Below are 24,302 nucleotides of genomic sequence, written 5' to 3'. Positions count from 1 at the left end.
TGGTACCTTTGCGTCAGTCTGGCCTTGCAGTTTCCTTGACAAGGTTTTTTGAAAGGGGTTTCCTGCTTCCTAAGCTTGAGAGGACTGGCCAAAGTTGAACAGATGGGTTTGCCCTTAAGGTGGGACTGGAACTGGGCATTTGTCTAACCTGGTGCCTTCACCACTACACCAAACTCCATCAGCAAATTCAAGGCTGCAGCTTTTAAGATCGATCGATCAATCAATATGAATAGATCTGGAAGGGACCTCGGAGGTCTTGACTCCAACCTAGGGGTGCTATTCAGCAGGTTCTGACAGGTTCTGGAGAGCCAGTAGCGGAAATTTTGAGTGTGGAGAACCGGCAAATACCACCTCTGGCTGGCCCCAGAGTGGGGAGGGAATGAGAATTTTGCAGTATCCTTCCCCTGGAGTTGAGCGGGAATGGAGATTTTGCAGTATCCTTCTCCTGCCGCACCCAGCAAGCCATGCCCACCAAGCCACATCATGCCCACCAAGCCACACCCACAGAACCGGTAGTGAAAAAATTTGAATTCCACCACTGCTCCAAACCCTGATCAAGCAGGAGACCCTGCTTCTCTCCTTCATTAGTTTCCATCCATTGTTCCTTGTTTTTGTCAGCCCCAGTCCTGCGGCGGTACTTGGGGCTGCTATTCGTGTGGGGATTGCCATTCTGCTGCTGCACACTTTGACCGACAACTCTTCCTGTGTGCCTGCTCTCCTGGGTCGTCAGCCCTGAGGCATGCCTCTCACTTCGACATCCCAGCCGCATGCTAGATGACGTCAGGGTTATGCACTGAAGCAGTTTATCAACCTACAGTATATCACTTTAAGAAAAGACGGAGCAGCATGGAACAACTGAAGTGGCTTGTGATGGATTGGGGAGGGAAAGCCTTCTGGTGCTTTGAAAATAAGTAGACCCCCCTCCTCTTTGTGGCAGCCATTCGAATATTGGAATACTGCTATTATGTCTCCCCTTGTTCTTCTTTTTATTAGACTAGACCAGGGGTCCTCAAACTGTTTAAACAGGGGGCCAATTCACGGCCCCTCAGACTGTTGCCCCCCCCCCCGACCGGCTGGGTGGGTGTGGCTAGGTGGTCATGTGACTAAGTGGGCATGGCCAATTTAACAGTCCATTAAACATTACCCACAAATTAAACTTTAATTTGTTTTGCTCCTGCGGATGTTTTATTTGCTATTGTTTGTGTGTTGCTCTTTTGGTTGACTTTTCTTTTTACTAGATCATTTTTTTCAGTTGTTTAGGAGTCTAGTGGTCGACTTCAGGAAACTCAGTTTTGCAGCAATTCTTCTCAGCCCCAAGTTGCTTACAATCAAGTCTCTCTCTGTGTGTGTGTCTTATCTCTCTCTCTCTTTGTCTCTTTCTGTCTCTCTCGCTCTCTTTATCTATCTTCTGGAGGCAGTGGAGGTGAAAAACAGGCAGTTTTCGCCCATTTTTAGCCTCCTCGGGCATCTGTGCATCTCATTTTTTACCTCCAGCAGCATTCTGCAGGCAAAAATGGCCTATATTTTTGGCCAAAAATGGGCCGTTTTTGCCCATTTTTTTGTCTCCTGGAGCATCTGTCTGCCCCATTTTTCACCTCCCCTACCTCCAGCAGCATTCTGCAGGCAAAAATTGTTGGCCTTACCTTTCATTTCCAGCCTGCAGGGCTTATGAAGGTAAGTCCTGCGCTCGGCTGAAGGGTGGGCGGGGTGATGTGGTTGGGGCAGCCTCGTGGTCCTGCGCAGGTCGGATTGATGGCTTTGGCGAGATGCATGCAGCCTGCAGGCCCTAGTTTGAGGACCCATGGACTAGACATAGCCAATTCCTGTAACCGTTCTTCGTGTTCTTCGCAAACGACGAAACAGAAGCTCACGAAAGAAAAAGATTTTACCTCTTGCCGTGCTGCCGGAGTTGGGATGCCCTGCCTCCCACCAGCCAGGTGGCCTTCGTGTCTCTGCTGCGTTTGCGCGGTCCGTGCATGCATGTGCACATGTCCGTGCATGCGCTTGTCCGACCATGCCCATACGCGTACCTTTCAGTTTGGGCATGCGTGTGCACACAATTTGGCCGCTTGGTGTCTAAAAGGTTCGCCATCACAGCTATAGGGTGCTTGCCTGTTTCTATATCTTTGTAATGTAATGGACTAAACAGTATATAAACTGCGGTTCTGCTTTAGGTCAGGGCTGCTCAGAAGGCTGCCAATGCTTTGCTGGAATCCAGCGTGAACAGTGATTAATATATGTTGAATCTTCCAAGTGCTTTAGGTGAGGCAGGATTTGGCCATAATATTACCTTCCTTTATACTTCTCCCATTTCTCTCTCTTCCTATTGACTATCAGGGAGTAGTCAGGTTGCTCTCACTGAGCTGACTGCAATTTCTGCAGGTGTGTGTGTGTGTGTGTGTGTGTGTGTGAGAGAGAGAGAGAGAGAGAGAGAGAGAGAGAGAGAGAGAACACCCTGAGGAAAGAAATGACAGTTCGTGTGTTGCTGTAAAGAAACCTGTAATAACAAATCCTTTAAATCACCAGGCATTCAGTGCCACTCCAGAGACTTGACTTTTTCTGCTGCATAATTGCTGTCCTTCTAACTTGCTTGTTTTTCTGGGAGGCTTCCACCATCAACAGTGTTTCCACAGAGAAGTCACAGACCTGCCCTGAGGGAACATACAGCAGCAGGAGGAAGTGAACTTTTGACTCCCCTCCAAAAAGCTTGGTGGGTCCCTACAAACTTGTGTATGTGTGCGCCCGCGCACACACTCCTGTTATACATCTGCTGTGGCAGGGGTGAAATCCAGCAGGTTCTGACAAGTTCTGGAGAACCGGTAGCGGAAATTGCGAGCAGTTCAGAGAACCGGCAAATACCACCTCTGGCTGGCCCGAGTGGGGAGGGAATGGAGATTTTGCACTATTCTTCCCCTGGAGTGGGATGGAAATGGAGATTTTGCAGTATCTTTCCCCTGCCACACCCACCAAGCCAAGCCCAGAGAACCAGTAGTAAAAAAAATTGGATTTCACCATTGTGCTGTGGGCTATGAGATCCCAGGGAAGCAGGCAGGGTGGATTTGATTTAAATCAAGTCGATTTAAATCATGATTTAAATTTTGATTTAAATCACTAGTAAAAAGGCTTGATTTAAATCAACTCGATTTAAATCATAATTTTTAAAGAGTAACTGTCCTGGAGCAGATCCTCCTCTGACCCGCTGTTGACTAACCGACAGTCCCAATATTGCAGAATATACAGTTTCATGCTTCATAACTAAGCTCCATTTCATATAAACTAAATTATTAATGTATCTTAAACAGAAAACTATCTTTAGATTTTTACTCCAAAAGCATTTTATTAAAATAAATTTGATAAAAAACAAAAAAACCGATTTAAATTAAAAAAAATCCGATTTAAATTTTTAAAAATCCATTTATTTAAAAAAAAAAATCATCTATTTTTATTCACCCTGACAGCAAGTGACATATCCAGCAGGGCTAGAAAAACAATGACTTGTTGGTGCTGTCTCATTTCCAGGGATCCCACCTGGCCCAAGAAGTTCTTAAGTGGGACTCTACCATGAGGCTCTGGTTACTGCTTGCTACCTGTGTATAGAGAAAATCCTCCCTGTTCCTCTGCAGATATGAGCAACGTGGAAGGGAAATGTTGGACTGGATTTCTCTGAGGAATGGACTTCAGGCCACGATCAGTTTCGAAGGAAGTTTTTATTCCGGTCAACTGAGCAGAGATAATTTCCATATAAGAATGTGTGATGACAATTTCTCAACAGAGAAAAAGGCGGAAGTTGCAATTTTATGATTTTTTTTTTCGATTCCTTTCCTGCTTTTCTGTTTCCATTCTTCGTTATTATTTGTTTTGTATATTTTATTAGATAAAAAATTCCAAATTAAGAAAAGAATGGGGCGACTTCGATACATTTTTGCACACACATCTCTATTACCAAACTTTTTCCCAACCGTTTGAAATGCCTTTTGGAAACATTTCTCTTACCATATACAGTCAGTCATCTCCTCTTTCCAAACCCCCCCCCCTTTTCTAGCCCTGCTGGATATGTCACTTATTTGCTTTGACCTAATGGAGACTTCTGTGTATGCAAAGTTACAGAAGCACAGGGCATTTAGCAGGGGTGTGTTTGGAAGTGAAGGAAGTTAGCGCCCACCCTTCCTAGAAGAATGAAATATTTTAGGAAATATTAAAAAGGCAGAATATTATATTTCCCTGGATGAGAAAAGGAGAAGCAAGTTTTTAAAGACAAAAGGCAGCTCCCCGCCCCCAGCAAATATTTGGTGCATATTAAGATTGGACCAGCCTATCCACAAAACAAAAGGCCTTCAGCTCCAGGGTGATGGGATTAAGGCATGACCTTCCAGAACATAATAGGATTATCTACCTCACCACATGGCACAACCATGCCCCTTCATTACATCACCCAGCAAGATTCGGGGGCTGGGCAGCGAAGCCAGCCGAAATGGACAACGGACGCTGAATTTCTGCCTCTTCCAGGCCATTGCAGAGAATGGATTTAAAAAATAAATCTTAACTCCTGTGGAGATTGGGAAAGCTGCTCAGAACAATTCTTCCCTCTGGTGAGATTTAGGCCCTACAAGATGCAGATAGAAAAAATATCTCCTATCTCAATGTGGTTTGGAAGCAAGGAGAGTGGATGTTTCCAATTATTCTGGAAACTCCCACTTCTCTGCCGTTTCCTTGGCAAGGTTTTTTGAAAGCAGATTTCCCCATTCCAAGGCCTGAGAGGACAGGACAGGCCAAGATCTCTGAGATGGCTTTGTGCCTAAAGCAGGACCAGAAATGAGTGTCTCTCAGGCTGTAGCCTAGTGACCACCAAACGGGGCTTTCTTTGTCCCCACAAAATCTATCCATTCAGCTGTTCCTGCTACTCCAGCCCCAGATTCAAGGCTGCAGCTTTCAAGATCCAGTATCCTCCAAACAACACATACTTTACCCCTTTCAATCTGAGCTTCAAATTTTAATTCTGAGGAAATGGATCTGTTCGTCCGAGTGGAGGCTTTTGACCTCGGGCCGTAGACCATCCCCTCTGAATCTTAGGTTGGCTTTATTTAATTTTGCTTGATATTTTTATATAGCCCTGTGAGATTCAGAGGCTTTGGGATCATTGAAAGGGTTTCCGACTCCTAACCATATTAAGCTGAGACATAATAAAGATGGTGCAAAGAAAAGAAGGAAAATTGATTAAATATATTTTTATTATTTTAAATTTTAGAAATTTTGCATATGTTTAAATTTGAAATCACTTGGACTTAAGACTCAGGCCAAGACCCTCTTGGTTTCTCCACACACGGTATCTCCATGGTTGGCCTGGTCCTGGTTGTTGGGTGTCCTTCATGTAATGAGAGCTACTAAAAAAATTGTGAAATGAAATGAACAATCTTGGAATTCTTTGGTGTCTTCCAATCCCAGAAAAATCAGGATCATTCATCTGCATAGCTAAAATGTCACTTTTGCTGCTAAAAATAATGTTCCTCCCCACATTTGAAGGATAAATTTTTGAAAAAAAAACAAACATTAAGGAACCCTGAGAGACAAATGAAAGAACAGGAAACATCTTCTGTTTACAGAAATTCTGACACTTTCCTTTATCTAAATCCAAAATAAAGTAAAAGTAAAATATCTGTCTTTCTCAAAAGCTATTCAAGATTTTTACGCAATGCTATTTTAGAAATTAAACTATCTACTGTAAAAAATTTTCCCTCACATCTCCCACCGGGGAGGGGGCGATGATCACAAAAGTATCAGTCCCTTGATGCTGCTCTCAGCCACCAGCTCTCAAAGGCTAACAAGGAGGCCCCTAAAAACAAAGGAGATCGCAGCAGGAGTAGCGAATAAACCTTGAGGTCCTGTGTTCAAAACCACAATCCTTTTTCTCCTCAACTCAATATTCCTACAGCTCTTCTCAATGAACAGCCTTTTCATCTGAAAATTCACACTGGTTTTGTCACTGCCCCAAACTCTCCCAAAATATTTGCTATTCATATGTTTTCTTCCACTTGCGTGCCTCATTCTTGACACAATCTGAAGAGACATGCTGGGTGTACTGAATTCCTGGAACTGTTTGGAAAAGATAAACTTTGAACCCCCTCTGTGTCTCTTTTCATGTTGCTTTCTCCCTTATATGAGGAACCACAATCTCTAACTATAGTCTGAGTGCTCAAATCCCCAAGAGATGCTGGCTGGAAAATTCTGGGGCTGAAAATCTCGAGCGCACCCAGGGAGAAAAAGGCTGGGACTCTGTAGGTGGTATTTTTATCGTCTACCATGATAAAAATGCAAAGAACACTCTCAAAAAGATTTTTACATGATTGCACAATTTCTACAAAAATAAATACAGGTAATCCCTGGGGTATGAGCATTTCCTTAGCGAACTTTTGAAGTTATGCAATAAGCACCCCCTAGCGTTTACCAACAAATCCTGAGACTATGAATATTGCAGCACCACAGGAGTTGTTCACCCTTACAAATGACCGCAGAGGCTCTGCATCATTCACCCTGCATATTCCGCCCCCCCCACCCTCACTGGGTCTTCACAGGCACTTCACCTGTGGAGTCACTGACCTTGCAATGACCTCCTCTCTGTTGCTGTTTCTTTGCCCGCATTCACAGAGAACAGAGGCCTAACATACTGCGAGATCTTGTGTAATCTCACAATTAAGGCCTCTATTCTCTGTGAATTGAGACCTGGACGTTTACAAACTGAGGGAAGGCTTCGGTCATTCAGCCCTTCCCTCCGTTTGCCATTTCCTTGCCGAAGCCTGCAGGGAGATTGCGTAAGCTTCAGCAGCTCTTTGCAAAAAGCCACCAGCAGAGCTTGAGAGGAACAGACGCACCCCTCCAAAACCCTGTTCCTACAGGCAAAGGGTTTTTGCAAAGGGCTGCCAAAGCCTACAGGAATGCAATCCTCAATTCTTTGCCGACAAGAAAGTAGCCTTGAGAGGACGCGGGGTACAACCCCGCTCCAGGGGTTGCTTTCTCTGTGCTTGAGGCCTCATCAGGCTGATCTGGGGTGAGAAAGCAGCAAATGCAAGAGCGAAAGCAGGAAGTGATGTCATTCAACGTAAGAGATTCACTCCCACAAATTCTCGAGTTAAGGATGGAATGGACAGGATCCATTGCATTCACAACCCGAGGACTATCCATATCCAGCAGCTTCTGCTGTTGATGGCCTTATCAAATTAGTATGTTGCCATTTTTTTTCTTCTAATACCATTACATATTTGCCTACAAAAAATTAGGTAAATTCTTTGTAGTCAAATTTAACAGTCAATATCTCAGATGGACTTACAATGGGATATTAGAAATGAAATTCAAGCTTTCTCTACACTCATCACTTGGGACGTCAAGTGGATTTTCTTGTGTGCATATAAGGCTGGAATGTTTCCTGAAGCACCATTCACATTCAGGGTACTCAAATGGTTTCTCCCGGGTCTATAAGCATATGATTTAGAAGGCTACTGAAATCTTTTTCACAGTCTGGACACTTCTATGGTTTCTCTCCTGTGGCGTATCACCAGGTTGGAATTCCAACTGAAACTTTTTCCACAAACGAGACACTCATACGGTTTCCATCCTGTGTGAGTCCTCTAGTGCACCACGAGTTGGGATCTCTGAGAGAAACTTTTCCATGATCAGGCCATTTAAAGGGTTTCTCTCCTGTGTGAGTCCTCTGGTGTTCCATGAGGTGGGAATTCTGACTGAAACATTTCCCACAAAAAGGACATTCAAAAGGCTTCTCTCCTGAGTGAATCCTCTGGTGTTGAACCAGAGTGGAATTCTGACGGAAACTTTTCCCACAGTCAGGACACTGAAAGGGTTTCTCTCCTGTATGAGTTCTCTGGTGGTTCACCAGGCTAGAATTGTGACTGAAACTTTTACCACAATCAGGACATTCATAGGGTTTTTCTCCTGTGTGAGTCCTCTGGTGTCTCACAAGTCTGGAATTCTTACTGAAACTTTTCCCACAAACAGGACAGTCAAATGGTTTCTCACCCGTGTGAATCCTCTTGTGTTGAACCAATGTGGAATTCTGACTGAAACTTTTCCCACAGTCAGGACATTTAAAGGGTTTCTCTCCTGTGTGAGTCCTCTGGTGGTTCACTAGGCTAGAATTGTGACTGAAACTTTTACCACAATCAGGACATTCAAAGGGTTTTTCTCCTGTGTGAGTCCTCTGGTGTGAAACGAGGTGAGAATTTCGACTGAAACTATTCCCACAGTCATGACATGTAAAGGGTTTCTCGCCTGTGTGAACCCTCTGGTGTATCACCAGGTTGGAATTATAACAGAAACATTTCTCATAATCAAGAATTTCAAACGATTTCTCCTTGTTGTGAGTCCATGTTGCCATGCTCACTAAAGCATTTTCCACATTGGGAGCACTTGTAGGGCTTCTCTCCTGTGTGAGTCCTCTGGTGCACCACAAGCTGGGATCTCTGAGAGAAACCTTTCCATGATCAGGACATTCAAAGGGTTTCTCTCCCATGTGAGTCCTCTGGTGTATCACCAGGTTGGAATTCTTGCCAAAACTTTTACCACAGTCAGGACATTCAAATGATTTCTCTCCTGTGTGAGTCCTCTGGTGTTTCACCAGGGTGGAATTCTGACTGAAACATTGCCCACAGTCAGAACATTTAAAGGGTTTCTCTCCTGTGTGAATCCTCTGGTGTTGAACCAGGGTGGAATTCTGAGTGAAACTTTTCCCACAGTTAGAACATTTAAAGGGTTTCTCTCCTGTGTGAGTCCTCTGGTGTTCCACAAGGTGGGAATTCTGACTGAAACTTTTCCCACAAAGAGGACATTCAAAGGGTTTCTCTCCCGTGTGAATCCTCTGGTGTTGAACTAGGGTGGAATTCTGACGGAAACTTTTCCCACAGTCAGGACATTTAAAAGGTTTCTCTCCCGTGTGTGTCCTCTGGTGGTTCACCAGGCTGGAATTGTGACTGAAACTTTTTCCACAATCAGGACATTCAAAGGGTTTTTCTCCTACGTGAGTCCTCTGGTGCCTCACGAGTCTGGAATTCTTACTGAAACTTTTCCCACAAACAGGACAGTCAAATGGTTTCTCTCCTGTGTGAGTGCTCTGGTGTGAAAGGAGGTGAGAATTTTGACTGAAACTGTTCCCACAGTCAGGATATTTAAAGGGTTTCTCACCTGTGTGAATCTTCTGGTGTATCACCAGGTTGGAATTATCACAGAAACATTTCTCACAATCAGGACATTCAAACGGTTTCTCCTTGGTGTGAGTCCATGTTGCCACGCCCCCTAAAGCATTTACCACATTGGGAACAGTTGTAGGGCTTTTGTCTTGTGTGAGTTCTCTGGTGCACCACGAGCTGGGATCTTTGAGAGAAACTTTTCCACGAACAGAACATTCAACGAGTTTCTCTCCTATGTGAGTCCTCTGGTGTTGAACCAGGGTGGAATTCTGACTAAAACTTTTCCCACAGTCAGGACATTCAAAGGGTTTCTCTCCTGTGTGAATCCTCTGGTGTTGAACAAGGGTGCAATTCTGAGTGAAACTTTTCCCACAGTCATGACATTTAAAAGGCTTTTCTCCTGTGTGAATCCTCTGGTGTTTCACGAGGTGGGAATTCTGATTGAAACGTTTCCCACAAACAGGACATTCAAATGGTTTCTCTCCTGTGTGAATCCTCTGGTGGCCAATAAGGCTAGAATTCTGACTGAAACTTTTTCCACAGTCATGACATTTAAAGGGTTTCTCTCCTGTGTGAATCCTCTGGTGTTTCACCAGGCTGGAATTGTTACTGAAACATTTCCCACAATTAGGACATCCAAACGGTTTCTCCTTGGTCTGAGTCCACGTTGCCCTACTAGCTAAAGCATTTACTGTATTGAGAGCACTTGTAGGGCTTCTTTCTTTTGTGGGTCCTTCCATGAAACAAAACGGAATGGTACTGATCAAAGGTTTTGCCACATTCAGCATATATGTAAGGCTTTTCTCCAGTCTGGATCCTCTCATGCATAATCAACTGTGATTTGCAAGTTGTATCTTTCCCACAACAGGAACCTCTATGGAGCTATTCCACAACTAATATTCTTGAGGAAGTCAACAAATATGGATGAACCCTTGTTTAGTGATGCTTTGATTTACTGGTGATTTTCTTCATCCCAGAACGAGGCCTGCAACAGTGTCTCCTCTACGTGGCTTTCCAATTGACCTTTTCCTCCCCACTGACTTTTTCACTTCCCCCTTTTGCTGAATGGAAAAATAATCTCCCTTAACTTTTCATATAATATATGATTGAATTTCACACACTACTTTTCCCAGCTAGAAATCTCTTCTTGATTTTTTTCTCGTTTCTCTCTCACTTGCCGAGGAAGTTGAAGAATTGTGGGCTCACTGAAGGAAATGGAAAATATTTTGATTTCTGGACTGACTTGTTTCAATTTTGCTTGTTATCCTCAGTTGTCCAGAGTGCTCTTATTGCCATCCTCTTTGTCTATAAGATTCAAATAAAAGGGTATCTTTAATGGTTGCAGAAGATGAGAAAAAAAGAAAAACATTTACATTACAATGAAAAATGATGAAATTCACTTGTTGACTGGTCAATCACAAATTCTTAGCAATGCAAAGGGTTTTTTTCAAATACAGTCAAGTGAAAAAGAAAATCTCTTTCATTTCTATGGTTTTACTTATCAGGGTATCATAAATATCATTGCAACAGAACAGAAGAGAATAAAAGAATTGGAAGGGACCTTGCAGGTCCTTCAAGTAGGAGACCCTATACCATTTCAGACAAGTGGCTGTCTTGTCTCTTCTGAAAAGCCTCCAGTGATGAAGCACCACAATGTCTGAAGGCAAGCCATTCTGCTGGTTATTTGTTCTCACCATTAGGAAATTTCTCACTGCTTCCATAGTATAAAGAGGCAAAGTAGCAGCCAAGTAGTGCTAATAAAGTGCCCTTGGTCAATTGATCAGCAGCAAGTATGACCACATCTATAAAAGCCAAAGTTGTAGGAGTTTCATGGTTTCTGGCATTGAGGTGTGTGTTAACACAATGCCAAAGAGTAAAGACATCAGCAATGATCTTAGAGAAGCAATGGTTGTTGCCTATCAATTTGGAAAGGTTTAAAAGGCCATTTCCAAACAATTTAAAATCCATCGTTCTACAGTGAGGAAGATTATTCACAAGTAGGAAACATTCCAGATAGTTGCCAATCTTCCCAGGAATGGACATCCAAGAAAATTCACCCTGGGACTTGGACTCTGTCTTTTATATTATCAAGCCACACCTGTCAATCTGCATGGCACTAGCTTTACAGATGTGGGGTTTTAACTGATGAAATGATGCCTAGAGCCTCTGCAAGATTTGAAGCACCAGTTATGCCCGTGGAAGCCATGAACTCCAAGTAAAGGCAGAAAATACTTTCCACAACCCCTTTGGTGACATCCCAATTGAAATAGTCCTCACTTACTGACTGCAATTGGGACTGGCTTCTGTGTCACTAAGCGGCCCGATCATGAATCATGATTTCAAATGACGGTGTCAATTTACATCTGTTCCTCTGCAGTTCTTAAACAAATCACTGTCGGTTGTTAAAGATAATGTCACATGACCATGGCTTGCAACTTCCTGCCAGCATCCTCATTGAGTTTGCTTGTCAGAAGCCAGCTGGGAAGATCACAAATGGGGATCATGTGTGGGATGCTGAAATCATCATAAAAGTGCACCAGTTGCCAGAATCCAAATTGGTGCAACTCCTTTTCCTGCACCTTCATAACTACGTCTGCTTCTACAGTGCCACTGTAACTTGGAAGGCTCAGTGAACAAATGGTAAGTAAGGACTATCTATGCTTGTCCTTGATCAAGTAGTAGATGCCCCCTCCACCCCATTCCACCCCTCCTTCCTCATATATTCTTGATTTTAATGGTTGGTATTAATTTTGTGGGAAGCCCCCCATCCAATGAAATACTTCGGGAATGTTAAAAGAGGCAGAATATTATATTTCCCCAAAGGAGAAATGGAGAAAAATCTTAACAAGGCAGAAAGCAGCCCCAACAGCCTCTAGCAGATGCCTGAAGCCTTTAGAGATGGATATTTGGTGTCCATTAAGAAAGACTGGGCTAATCTATTCACAAACAAAACACCTTCAGCTCCAGTTGATGGGATTAAGAAGGACAGGACAGGACTTTTAGGACATAACAGGATTAACCCATCACCATTAAAATGGAGCGTTTCAAACACAAAACCCCCAAGAATGTATAAAGGCTCACCTATCCCAACCCCATTTTGTCAGCAACCTAAAAAAGACCAGAGACACATAAGTCCGATCTTGTTGCCCAGAAAACATCAGGTCCATAAGAGAAGAATTGAGTTGGGGGACCTTGGAGGTCTTCTAGTCCATCCCCTGTTCAGGCAGGAGACCCTATTCCGTCCAGAACAAATGGCTGCCCAATCTCCCCTCAAAACCCTCCAGGGACGGAGCAGCCACAACCTCTGGAGGGGAGCCATTCCCAAAGAACCAACCTCCACTTGAAAGAGGCTTTTTCAATCTTCCCACCAGCAGAAATTGCAGCCCCCAGTTTCCCAGCCTGCAGCACCAGTGGGCTTCCATTTGGGGAGGGAAGGAACCTGCAGCAGCAGCAGCTGAGAGGCTTCAGCCCAGTTGCTTCTCCGCTTCCAGCCCAAGTTGCTCCCGGACTCTCCTCCCACCTGCTGCCCTCCACTCACCTGCCAGCTGCTGCTTGGACCCTGGGAAGAGCACAAAAGCCGCTCTGCACACCACTTTCCTCCCATGAGCCATCCGGAAGAGGAAGTTCCTCTGCGCTTCTCCTCGCCTCCCATCCTTTCTAGCAATGAAGTACTCGATGGTTTAAAAAACTCCTTTTTCAAGCTCAAACACGGATGGCACTAAAGTGTGGGCGGCTTTCTAGGCAAAGATGTTGCCTGATCGCCATCTAGCGATAAGAGGTGGAAAAACATGCTTGTCCAGGCTCCACCAAGTCATTTGGAAGATATCTTCAGTAATTACATGGCAGCAGGTCCTTTTCGACTCCTAGCAACCGACCTTTGCAACTGAGCCAAGTATTAATGCAACCTAGGATTGTATTGGTTATTTTGGCTGCTGTCACTCACTGTTGGATCACATTTAAATGATTGTCCGCTGGGATTCCAAGATCCCTCTCACAGTTACGGGCATTAAACCAGTTTATACTGGCTTAATTCACCTAGTTTATACCCATGCAGTTGGTTTTTCTTGTCTAAGTGTAAAACTACTTTTATCTGTGTAATATCATTTTGTTAGATTGGGCCCACTGTTCAAGTCTGTCAAGTCTTTTTTGGATCTTGAGCTTCTCTTTTGGGGTGTTGGCAATTCCTGCCAGCTTAGTGTCGTCTGAAAATTTGATGAGTTCCCCTTCTATCCCCTAGTCTAGATTGTACCCCACTGCTTTTTTTCCTCTATGAGGGTTTAGTTCCATTGAGGACTACACATTGAGTTCGATTTGTCAGCCAGTTAGAAACCCATTTTGTGCGGGTGCTGTCTATCTCACATTTTTCTAGCTTGCCAAGAAGTAGTTGTGATCTACTTTATCAAATGCTTTCCTGAAATCTAAGTATACTATGTCCACAGCATTCCGCTGGTCCACTCATTTAGTCATTTTGTCAAAGAATGAAATAAGGTTTGTTTTGCATGATCTGTTTTGATGTTGGCTACTGTTTATAACTTTGTTTGACTCTCCCTGCGAGGGGATCTCCGCAGCATAACCTGGCGTAACCTGGCAAAGGAACAGGTGGGGGCAGAAACTGGGCTCCCAGCCCCCTTTTCCCTTTTCCTGCCTCCTCTCTAGGCGCAAAAGGAAAGTCTCTGCATTTAACCCGTTCGCTGAAGCCGTTGTGGGGAGGGGGGCGACTGGGATGCTAGAGGACAATGCTAAAGTCCTCCATCTGGATCCCGCCAGAGAGGCTCACCCATATCACCCCTAAGAAAAGCCAAGGTTTGAAAAGCAAGCACCCAGATTTTTAAAAAATAGAGACTGAAAATCACTGCAATAGTAAAAGAAACTTGCATGTGCTAATCCACAGCTGCAATAGGTGCAAATTAGGAATGCATTGATGCTGAAGAGGGGTGAGGCAGACTTGCAGATGTCATTGAACTACAAGGCCCACCATCTTTCACCCATGCAATTCCTGGCTGGAGATGCTGCCTTATCCTAGGGTCTAGGACTTTTCGGCTTGGACTCTTCGCCTTACCTGTTTCTCCTTAAAGTTTTCGCCTCTGCGTTATTAGCCACAAACTTTTATCCTCGTCTGACCCGCCCAGGGGTGGGTTCTAAATTTTTTTACTACCAGTTCTGTGGGTGTGGCTTGATAGTCATGTGACAATTATTTAGGATTTAGCAGAGGTACTGGTCTACCAGGCTTTTAACTGCTTGCAGAGCTGTACCGATCTACCCATTTATTTTTGCAGGCACTGATCTACTCGTCTATTTTGGCAGGCACCGGTCTACTCATTTGTTTTCTTTTAACACTGATCAGCTGTAGGGCGGCCCTTTGAAGCCCTGCGGCAAGAGTTTAAACAGTTTTTTTCCCTCTAGCCATCAGCTGGGACTCAGGAGGCAGCAATAGGTTGGGGGTGGGGCCCAATAAAAGGTAAGAATAATGCGGGGGTGGGTGATAGGGGCGGGGGCTGGGGGGACAGAACGGGTTCGATGATGTCATATCATCACCATTACAAGCTCAGGAGAACTGCGCCAAACCGGGAGGAACCCACCACTGGACCCGCTCCAAGTCTTTCGCCCCGGCACATCGGCCATGTCCCAGTCCCTTTGCTGGGGCCATTCGTCGAAGTACAGTTCACATCGGGCTTTTGGCCTCCCAGGATAATTCGCAGCCAGACAATCGGTGCAGGGACTCAGGGGCTTTGGGAGTGGAAGAGTGGGGGCTGCAGTTCAGAGGGAGGCTCAGGAGGGCCAAAAACACCCCTCCTTTGTCCAAAGTGTCTGAGACAAGGGCTGGTTCCCATCACCATGAGCTGCTCGCCTGAGGCTGCCGAGAGCAGCGTGGGGGTGTGGTGGGGGAGGGGGGCTGTAGAGGACAAGGGATCCAGTCACAAAAGACAAGGGGAGGGGGCTGTAAAGGATGAGGGATCCATCACCCCGAATGGGAAGAGAAGAGGGGGGTGGGGGGAGAGAGAAAAAGAAAGAAAGAGAGAGAGAGAGTGAGAGAAAGAAGGAAGGAAGGAAGGAAGGAAGGAAAGAAAAAGAAAGAAAGAGAGAGAGAGAAAGAAAGAAAGAAAGAAAGAAAGAAAGAAAGAAAGAAAGAAAGAAAGAAAGAAAGAAAGAAAGAAAGAAAGAAAAAGAAAGACCCCCCTTTTTGTCCAAAGTACCTGAGACAAGGGCTGGTTCGCATCTCTTTGCCACAAAGGACAGGTTGGGGGAGGGAGGCTGTAGAGGCTGAGGGATCCAGCCACAAAAGACAAGGGGAGGGGGCTGTAAAGACCGGGGCTGCCCTGGTTAGTAGCGCTTGGGACTCTGCCCCACCCCCACCCACCCCGGCTGCAAGCCGCTCAGCTGTCAGTTCGGAGCCTCCTGAGGCTGCGGAGGGCAGCGTGGGGGTGGGTGGGAGGGGGGAGTTGTAGAGGATGAGTGATCCATCAGGTGGGGCATTTTAGGAAATTTAGGAAATTAGGAGGGAAGCTGGCTCTTTAAGTTCTCCTGTTTGTTTATTCAGGAAAGAGGTTGTTAAGCATAAAGTGGGGGGGGGGGCATATACAGAGGTGCTGTGCTTGGTGGAAGAGCAGAGGTGGGGGGTAATTAGAGGTGTGGATAATTAGGGAATCTGGCATCTTTAAATTCTCTTAAACTTAAGAGGCTGTTTGAAGTCTGTTTGACTTCAAACAGCGTCCCTCATTGCATGTAGCTCAAAGTCTTCTGTAGCAACCTCAATTTGCATACCTTGCCATCAAAATATAGAGAGGAAATGGTATAGGTGGCATCTCCCTCCGGCAAGGCTGGCAAAAATGTTTAGAAATTTATCACCGAAGTGTTGGAAGGGTGGGCAAATCAAAGCCAGAGCAATGTAAACGCCCCAGGCCAAAAAAAAAAAAAAAAAAAGTGGTACAAAGAATTTTCCTCTTGGACTTCAAACATACTCCTTTTGATGAGGCCTGGGTATTTACGCCCCTCCCCCACACCTCTGCTCTTCCACCAAGCACAGCACCTCCGGATATGCCCCCCCTTATGCTTACCAACCTCATTCCTGAATAAACCAACAGGAGAACTTAAAGAGTCAGCTTCCCTCCTAATTTCCTAAGGGGAAAAAAATTGATTCTAATGAGTACCTCTGTGAATTTGATAAGCTATATAAGAGTAGTGGTGATGGGGCAGTTAGGGTCCCTCCGGTCCTTTGTCAAAGATCCCTTCCCTGCGAGGGTGTGGAGCGCCCGGTCTTTCCCTGGACTTCAGTGGGAAGCTTGGCTGACATGCTGGAGGGAGGCCCAGAAGGCCACCAAGCATGCCAGCCGGGCTCCCCGTTGAATTCCAGGGGAAGACCGTCCACCCTGACCTGTAGCTGTAGCCCTCCCAGGGATGTTTGGGGAAAAGGAACATGAGCAGAGAAAGAGAAAAGGACAAGCGATTGGAATTAGTGTTGCTCCTCACTCCTCTTCATTTCCATCCTTGCAAGCAGCCTGGCTTTGAGCCTGTTCTCCTCAACGGCCAGCGGAAGTAACTGACCTCCCTGATGTAGCCTATGAATAAGAGGGAGATACATGGAATAATTGGTATAATTGGTTAAAAATCAGATATATACAAAAAATATAGGGGGAAATATTACCGATTTAAATATATATATATAATAAAAAATGTTATTAGATTAAGGAGAGGTGAAGGAATATATCATAAGTAGAATTGTAGAATGTCACTCTGAAAAAATGCTTAAGAAGAAATTACACTCTTTTTGTGTATATGTTGTATAAATGTTTGTTGTGTATATGTTACGTATGTCTTTTTTAATATTTATATTCAATAAAAACTACTTAAAAAAAAAGAATAAGAGGGAGATACAAGAAGCCCCACAGCCAGACCCCAGAACGGTTGAATGAACAAGCGGCTCTCCTTCAGGGCAGGGGCCAGCAGGCCCCCCTGGGCTCCTCCAGAGAACCAGCAAACACGTCCTCCCCTCTTCCCCAAATCCTTACTCGCAGTGCTGATCAGGAGCAGTGCCTCCCAGAAGCAGAAGACTGCGGGATTCTCCTGGCATTGCTCCGTCCAGACAGAGAGCCACGGGGAGAGGGCAGGTCCAGGCACTTCCCAACCAAGGAACAAGGAACAAGCACAGCCTTTCTTGCTGCTCAGCACCTGGGCAGGATTGAAGCCCAGAACGCCAAACAAAGATTGCCAGAGGGAGTGGTGGCACTCAGCAATGACACCCCAGCCTTCGATGCTGAGGGAGCGAGGCTTGGCACACCCAGAGGGCAGCATCGATGCCAGCCCTGCCACACAGGGGAACCCTGGTAAACAATGGGGAGAGGCAGCTTTGACCAAGGAATCATGGGGCAAAGGCAGAGGGCCAGTTGCTCCTGACAGGTGTGTGGCATGATCTAGCCCACCCAGGGTAAATGACCTCAACAAAGGACATTGGGCAAATATTTGCTGGCAAACCTGTGAGCCCAGCTGGGCATTCCCAGAAACCTGGGAGAAGCAGAGAGGGAACAAAGAGGTGGGGATGGGGGTTAGAGGAGAGCAGGGCTTTGGGGACAGGTGGGTCTTCAGAAACCAGGAGAAGGAAAAGCAAAACATCAGGCCAGCCATTCCCACCAGCTCGTTGCAAAAGCCCCACTTGATGGATCACTCGTTCTCTACAGCCCACCTCCCCCACCCCACCCCCGTGCTGCCCTTGGTAGCCTTGGGAGGCTCCAAACTGACAGGCGAGCAGCTCGTGGTGATGGGAATCAGCCCTTGTCTCAGGCACTTTGGATAAAGGGGTGTGTGTGTGTTTTTGGCCATCCTGAGCTTCCCTCTGAACTGCAGCCCCCACTCTTCCACTCCTAAAGCCCCCGAGTCCCTGCACTGATTGGCTGGCTGTGAATTGTCCTGGGAGGCCAAAAGCCCGATGCGAACTGTACTTCGATGAATGAGCCCCGGCGAAGGGACTGGGACGGAGGGGCTGTGGCCGATGTACCAGGGCGAAAGACTGGGGGTGGGCCAGCTGAGGAGAAAAGTTTGTGGCTAATAACGCAGAGGCGAAAACCTTAAGGAGAAACAAGCAAGGCGAGGAGACCGAGCTGAAAAGTCCCATTCCGCTTTTCCTCAATATCTAACCTTATACAGTATGTCAGGAGGAGTCTGGTAGAGCCTTTTCTAACCCATTGTATCAAAAGGCACAGCTCCTGCAAGCCTTTTCACAAAATGTTTTAGTTTGCAAAGGAGCAATTCAATGCCTTCTGAGGTTTGGCCACCATAGACTTACAGGGTCTCTTCACAATCCTACGGAGAATGCCTTGTTCTGAGTAGGAGGATCCATTTTTTAGCTTTCTTCTGTTTTAAGGATTTTCATTTTTCAACATGTTGTGCTCAAAAAAACAAGCCAATTCCCCCTTTTTACTGGTAGAATTACATATCATCAAAGATATCTGTAAGTCCTGGAGAGAGATTATATGTATACACATATATGTGGCTACTGTTGGAAGAAAAATCTGGTTCGGTTCCAAGCCAGGAGAAGGATGCTGGAAATAAAATGGAGGCTGATCGAAAAGAAGGATTCCGTTTATTGATGAGCAGAACCAACAACATCATGTAGTTCTGGGAAAGCTGACAAAATGGCTGAATGAGTGGATGGAGCTTTATAGGTTTCTGTGACGTCTCAGGATTGTGTTATGAAGGGGCTTTTGTGTCTTTTGTGATTTCAATGGTGGTGGGTTAATCCTATTATGTCCTAAAAGGTCATGTCTTATCCTTAGAATTTGGGTGGGGGAATGCAAATTTTAATCCCATAATTGGAGTGGAAGATGTTTTGTTTCTGAATATGCTGGCCTGGATATCTTAATGGGCACAAAATATCCATCTCTAAAGATTTCAGGCATCTGCTGGAAGCTGTTGGGGCTGCTTTCTCTCTTTGTTGAGATTTTTTTTTTTCTCCATTCCTCCTTTGGGGAATATAATATTCTGCCTCTTTGAATATTTCCCAAAATATTTCGTTCGGGGTGGGTGAGTTGTGATTACTTCTTACAATACACTCACACTTCTTGTTTTTGTAAACAAGTTTTTCTTTCATCATATATATTTTATGAACAGAGTGTTGAATAAAGAAGTATAGAAAAAGAATATTATGGCTGAAATTGAACATGTAAAATGTATTTGGGGAAAAAAAGAATAATATATACGTATCTTATCTCTTTTAAACATTGTTTCTTCATGGTCTTCTTTCTGTTATTTTATCTTTCTTCCCCTGTCTTCATTTCTTCTTCTCCCCCCCCCCATTGTCCTTCCCCCCCCTAAAAAAATGTGGATGGTCAATTAAGTTAAAGGGTTTTAATGTAAGAATTGAATATAGAAGCTGAAATAACAAGATACGTATATGTTGTGTTATGTGAATGTCATATACAGTATATGCTATAATAAAATTACAAATTTCAAAAAATAAATAAATAAATAAAAACCTATGATGTTCTTACTGTTGCAAACTAACCACAAATTGTATTCAGTGAAACAGTATGTGATGACTTGCTAAAAATGGGGAACATACACCCAAGGCACGGCCACAATTTAGTTAGATAGGAACATCCCAGTGGTGGGTTGCTCCCGGTTCGCACCGGTTCGCAAGAACCGGTAGTAAAAAATTTTAATAGTTCGGAGAACCGGTAATAAGATTGGCTGGCCACGCCCCCGAACCAGTTCCCGGCCCGGTTGCCGTTCGCTTACCCCCGCCCACTCCCAATCTGAGTCCCAGCTGATGGCTAGAGGGGAAAAAAAACTGTTTAAACTCTTGCCGTGGGGCTTCATAGGGCCGCCTTACAGCTGATCAGTGTTAAAAAAAACAAATGAGTAGATCGGTGCCTGCAAAAATAGAAAAAAAGAGCCCCTTTCAGGTTCAGCATAGGTTAATTAGCACAAGTTGATTAGATCGGCCTCCCGACTCTCAGCTGATTTGCTCTCAGCTGTTTTGCGCAGGGCTCTATTGCTAGCTGCAAAGAGTGCTGGAGCAGATTTATTTTCCCCTAGCTATGCTGAAAAAATGAAACTGAAAGTAAAGCAGGTTCTTTGCTGCAACGTGACAAAATGAGGCAGAGAGAGGTTTCTTTTTCTTTTTCCTCACCAAAAAAGGTAGGTGCAAACAATGGGAAATTTAGGGAAAAAGAGGAGAGTTCAAGATTTTAAAACACAAAAGAAAAAAAGATCTATTTAACTAGGGAATTGTAATAATTGAGATACTATTAATTGTATATTGTGTTGAAAGCAGAAATGGTTAAGTTGTGGTTTGGATGAATATATGGGGGAAATTATTTGGTTTATTATTATTGGTAAATATAATTAATTGATTTGTAAGAAATTGGATTGCTTGGAAATAATTGGAATATTCATGTTCATATTGATTAATATGCAAAAAGATAGTTATATAACTAATTGATTTATATTAAAATGTTGAATTTGTATTAAACAACTGTAATATTACATAATTAACCAATGTAAGGATGGAGATAAAAGTAGATGACAATGGGAAGGGGTATAATATAGAATAGAAGGGAAAAATTGAATTTGATTAAGATTAGAGATGAGGATGAAGGGTAATATTGGCTTTTTAAAAAAATAGATGAATAAATATGGCAAAAAGAATATATAGAAATTGTAAATTTAATTGAAATGACTAAACACTGTTTAAATTTGTGAACCGGCCAAATACTCTGTTCAAAGAAAATACATTGTATGTTTGTATGTGTGTTTCTAATTATTGCTATTTATTCATATTTGTTCTCTTTTATTCTTTAAAGTTTAACAATTCATTCTTTATCTTAATATCTTTATATTTGTTTGGGGTTGGCTTTCTTCCCTTTCATCTTTTTTATTGTACAGCAATCTTTCTCCTCAAACCTACCACCTCTCTCTTTTCTTTCCTTCTTACTTTCTCTCCCCCCCTCTTCTTCTCCTCCCTACTTTCTCTTTCTTTCTCCTTCTCCTCTCTTCCTCCCTCTATTACCCTCACTAATTTCTAATTTCCCTTCCCTTCCTTCCTCCCTTCTCTTCCTTCCCTCTCTCTCCTTCCTTCTTCCATCTCTCTTCTCCTTCCTTCATCCCTCTCTATTGCTGTATCCTTTTGTGCATATGGACTACTCAGAGGGCTGAAAATGTTATTTTTGACTGGTCCTCGCACTTTTGACCAGTCCTCGAACTTACAACTGTCCTCACATTTTACGTTTTTGCCCTATCTTGTCACCATGTGAAATGAGTGACACGGTTGTTAAGAATGCTACAATGGGCATAAATGATGACCAGTCATAAGTGCAAAGACCGGTCAAAACTGCGAGGACCTGTCAGAAATCACTATTTCAGCCTTCTGGGTAGTCCTTTTGTGCATATGGACTACTCAGAGGGCTGAAAAAGTTATTTTTGACTGGTCCTCACACTTTTGACCAGTCTTCAAACTTATGACTGTCCTCACATTTTACGTTTTTTGCCCTATCTTATCACCATGGTGAAGAGAAGCAGTTGTGAAATGAGTGACATGGTTGTTAAGAATGCTGCACAGGCATAAATGTGAGGATGGTCATAAGTGTGAGGACCAGTCAAAAGTGCGAGGACCAGTCAGAAATGATTTTTTTTCAGCCCTCTGAATAGTCCCTATACACATAGTCATGGCCACCCGGTCACATGACCAGCTAGCCATGCCCACCCAGTCACATGACCTCCAAGCCATGCCCACAAAATAAGCCACACCCACAGAACTGGTAGTAAAAAAATTTAGAACCCACCCCTGGAACATCCGCCCAGGACGAAGATACTAGTAAACAAGGTAAGATATCTGTTCCTCTGGAGAAATTGTCATGATGACCCTTTCGAATATAGAATGACTTAAAAGAATGACTTAGTGGAATAAGGGGGTTTAGAGGGAGTTTCTTAGGCGTGGCGTGCATTGTGGAGAGGGTATAAAATGTATGGATTTGTTACTAATTTCAAGGATCAGACCCAATAACAGACATAGACTCATCAATGGTTAAACAGGTTACCTTTTATTTACATGGATTTTCTCTTTACAGGAATCATCAGCAAGAACATGTGGAGCAGCGTGGGGCAACCTTAAATACCTGGGAGGCGGAGTCTGAGGTAAGGAGTGGTCTAGGGAGGAGGTGGGTGTATGGTGTGTGTGTTTGTTAACCTTGCAGTCCTAGGTCATGTGTACCTGCTTGTAGGGGTAAGGCATTTATACGTGACAAATCTCCCTCTAAATGCCTGACCTGTGTGTGTGTGTTCTGTGGTTGGGGAGGAGTCCAGGGGTGAACGCATAGTTTGGATACTAGGTAGGCATGCTGTTTGCCCTGCAGAAGTTTCGTTAGGATATCCACCGTTTGTTCTTCAGTGTCGCAGTGTGTGGCCTTGATGAACCCTATTTTCGAAAGTTGCCTCACATGTTTGTGCTTGATATCTATGTGCCTAGATCTCTGGCCTATGACATCCGCCCTAGATATCTCAATAGCAGCTTTGTTATCCTCGTGAATGATTATTGGATATGCAGGTTCGGTCCAGATGCTGGTGAGTAGATCATTGAACCACGTCAGGTTATTGGCTGCCTTGGATAAACATATGTATTCCGCCTTGGTGGTTGATGTGGCTACTAGATTTTGTTTGCCCGTGTACCAATGTACAGGGCTGTTGTTGAGAAAGAACACATATCCTGAAGTGCTTTTCCTACTCTTTACATCCCCTGCCCAGTCAGCATCCGCGTAACAGGTGAGGGTCGGTTCATTGAGTGTATCCAGCTCTAGGCATAGGCATGCGTCTGAACTGTATTTCAGGTACCCGAGTACCCTTTTGACTGCTTCCCAATGATATACGGTGGGTTTGCCTACGTGTCGGGACAGTAAATTGACCGATAGGGCGATGTCGGGTCTGGTCCAGTTGGCAATATACAAAAGGGACCCTATGGTGGACCTGTAGAGTGTGTTGTCTTTGAATTCGGGCGCTTCGCCATACATGTTTTTTACAAAGTCTGTTTGCATGGGAGTTTCACTTTGTTTGGCATCTGCCATGTTACACTTGTGTAAAAGTTCAACAATCTTTTCTTTTTGTGACAATCGGAATCCCTTGGTGGTTTTACTGATTTGCACACCCAGATATTTGTTTATCTTCCCTAGAGATTTTAGGGAGAAATGTTCACCTAACTTGCTAGCGAATGTGTCACATTTTTCTTTATGTTTGCCAATGTATAGAATATCATCCATGTAAATAAGCACGTATTCTAGGGAACCGCCCTCCTTTCTGATGAAAAAGCAGTTGTCTGCTGGTGTTGCGGCGAACCCCATTGCTTCAAGCACCTTGACCAGGCACTTGTACCACTGTTTCCCAGACTGCTTCAACCCATATAAGCTCTTGTTGAGTAGCCATGAGTCACCCCTCTGTGTGTCCCTGCTGTGTGGTGCCTTAACATAAATCTCCTTGTCCAGTTTGGCATGCAGGTATGCAGTCTGTACATCGAACTGGTGCACTTCCAAACCTAGGATGGAGGCAATTACTAAGGCGCTTTTAATGCTCTCCGCTCTCACTGTGGGTGAGTAGGTTTCGGTATAGTCCTCTGGGTATTTTTGGGCAAACCCTTGTGCCACCAACCGAGCCTTGTATAGTGTCTTGCCACCTTCTAGCGTTTTGATTTTAAAAATCCATCTGGTTCCTATTGGGGACTTATCTTCTGGGACCTTGGCAGGGGTGAACACATCTAGCTCTTTGAGACTGCTCATTTCTTTTTCCATGGCTGACTCCCATTTTAATCTTTCTTCTTGGGGGAGTTTAAGCACCCCGTGGTAGGAGTTTGGGGTGATCGGGTCAGAGTGTATGTGCAGTACATAATCCTCAAGTCTTTTGGGCATCTGGTTCCTGCTTGCCCTAACTGGTCTGTTTGGTGTTGAATCGGTGTCGTGTAAGTACTTTGCTTCTTTCTGTGTGAGTGTGTCTATCTTTATCTTGGGGTGGTCTTCCTTCCATTCACTGATTTTGACTCCCTGGTGCTTGGGTTTGTGTCCCCCTTCTTTCTCGCTGTCTAATGCGGTTTCTTTGACCCGGTCCTGTATATTGTGTTTTATTTCCTGCCTGGGATGT

General features: G+C 44.3%; 2 protein-coding genes across 2 annotated transcripts in view; one reads left to right on the top strand and one right to left on the bottom strand.

Moving 5' to 3' along the window:
* Positions 1–24,302, top strand: part of LOC139310059 (uncharacterized) — a 649,177-nt gene that overhangs the window by 35,824 nt on the left and 589,051 nt on the right.
* LOC139313472 (zinc finger protein 271-like) lies at positions 5,282–23,239 on the bottom strand. Its single transcript, XM_070939077.1, has 9 exons — positions 22,508–23,239; positions 17,609–17,690; positions 17,198–17,509; positions 15,026–15,084; positions 14,771–14,918; positions 12,730–12,750; positions 9,785–9,924; positions 9,428–9,664; positions 5,282–9,106 (listed from the first exon to the last, which is right to left on the bottom strand). Exons 1-9 carry the CDS (start codon positions 23,237–23,239, stop codon positions 7,544–7,546), a joined length of 3,294 nt encoding a protein of 1,097 aa, XP_070795178.1. The 3' UTR covers positions 5,282–7,543.

This window comes from Pituophis catenifer, unplaced genomic scaffold (assembly GCF_029215685.1).
Source record: "Pituophis catenifer annectens isolate HBS135680 unplaced genomic scaffold, rPitCat1.0.hap2 SCAF_2, whole genome shotgun sequence".
Classification (NCBI taxonomy): Eukaryota; Metazoa; Chordata; class Lepidosauria; order Squamata; family Colubridae; genus Pituophis; species Pituophis catenifer.
Note: the sequence above shows the minus strand (reverse complement) of the source record. Positions and strands in the feature narration are given on the sequence as shown.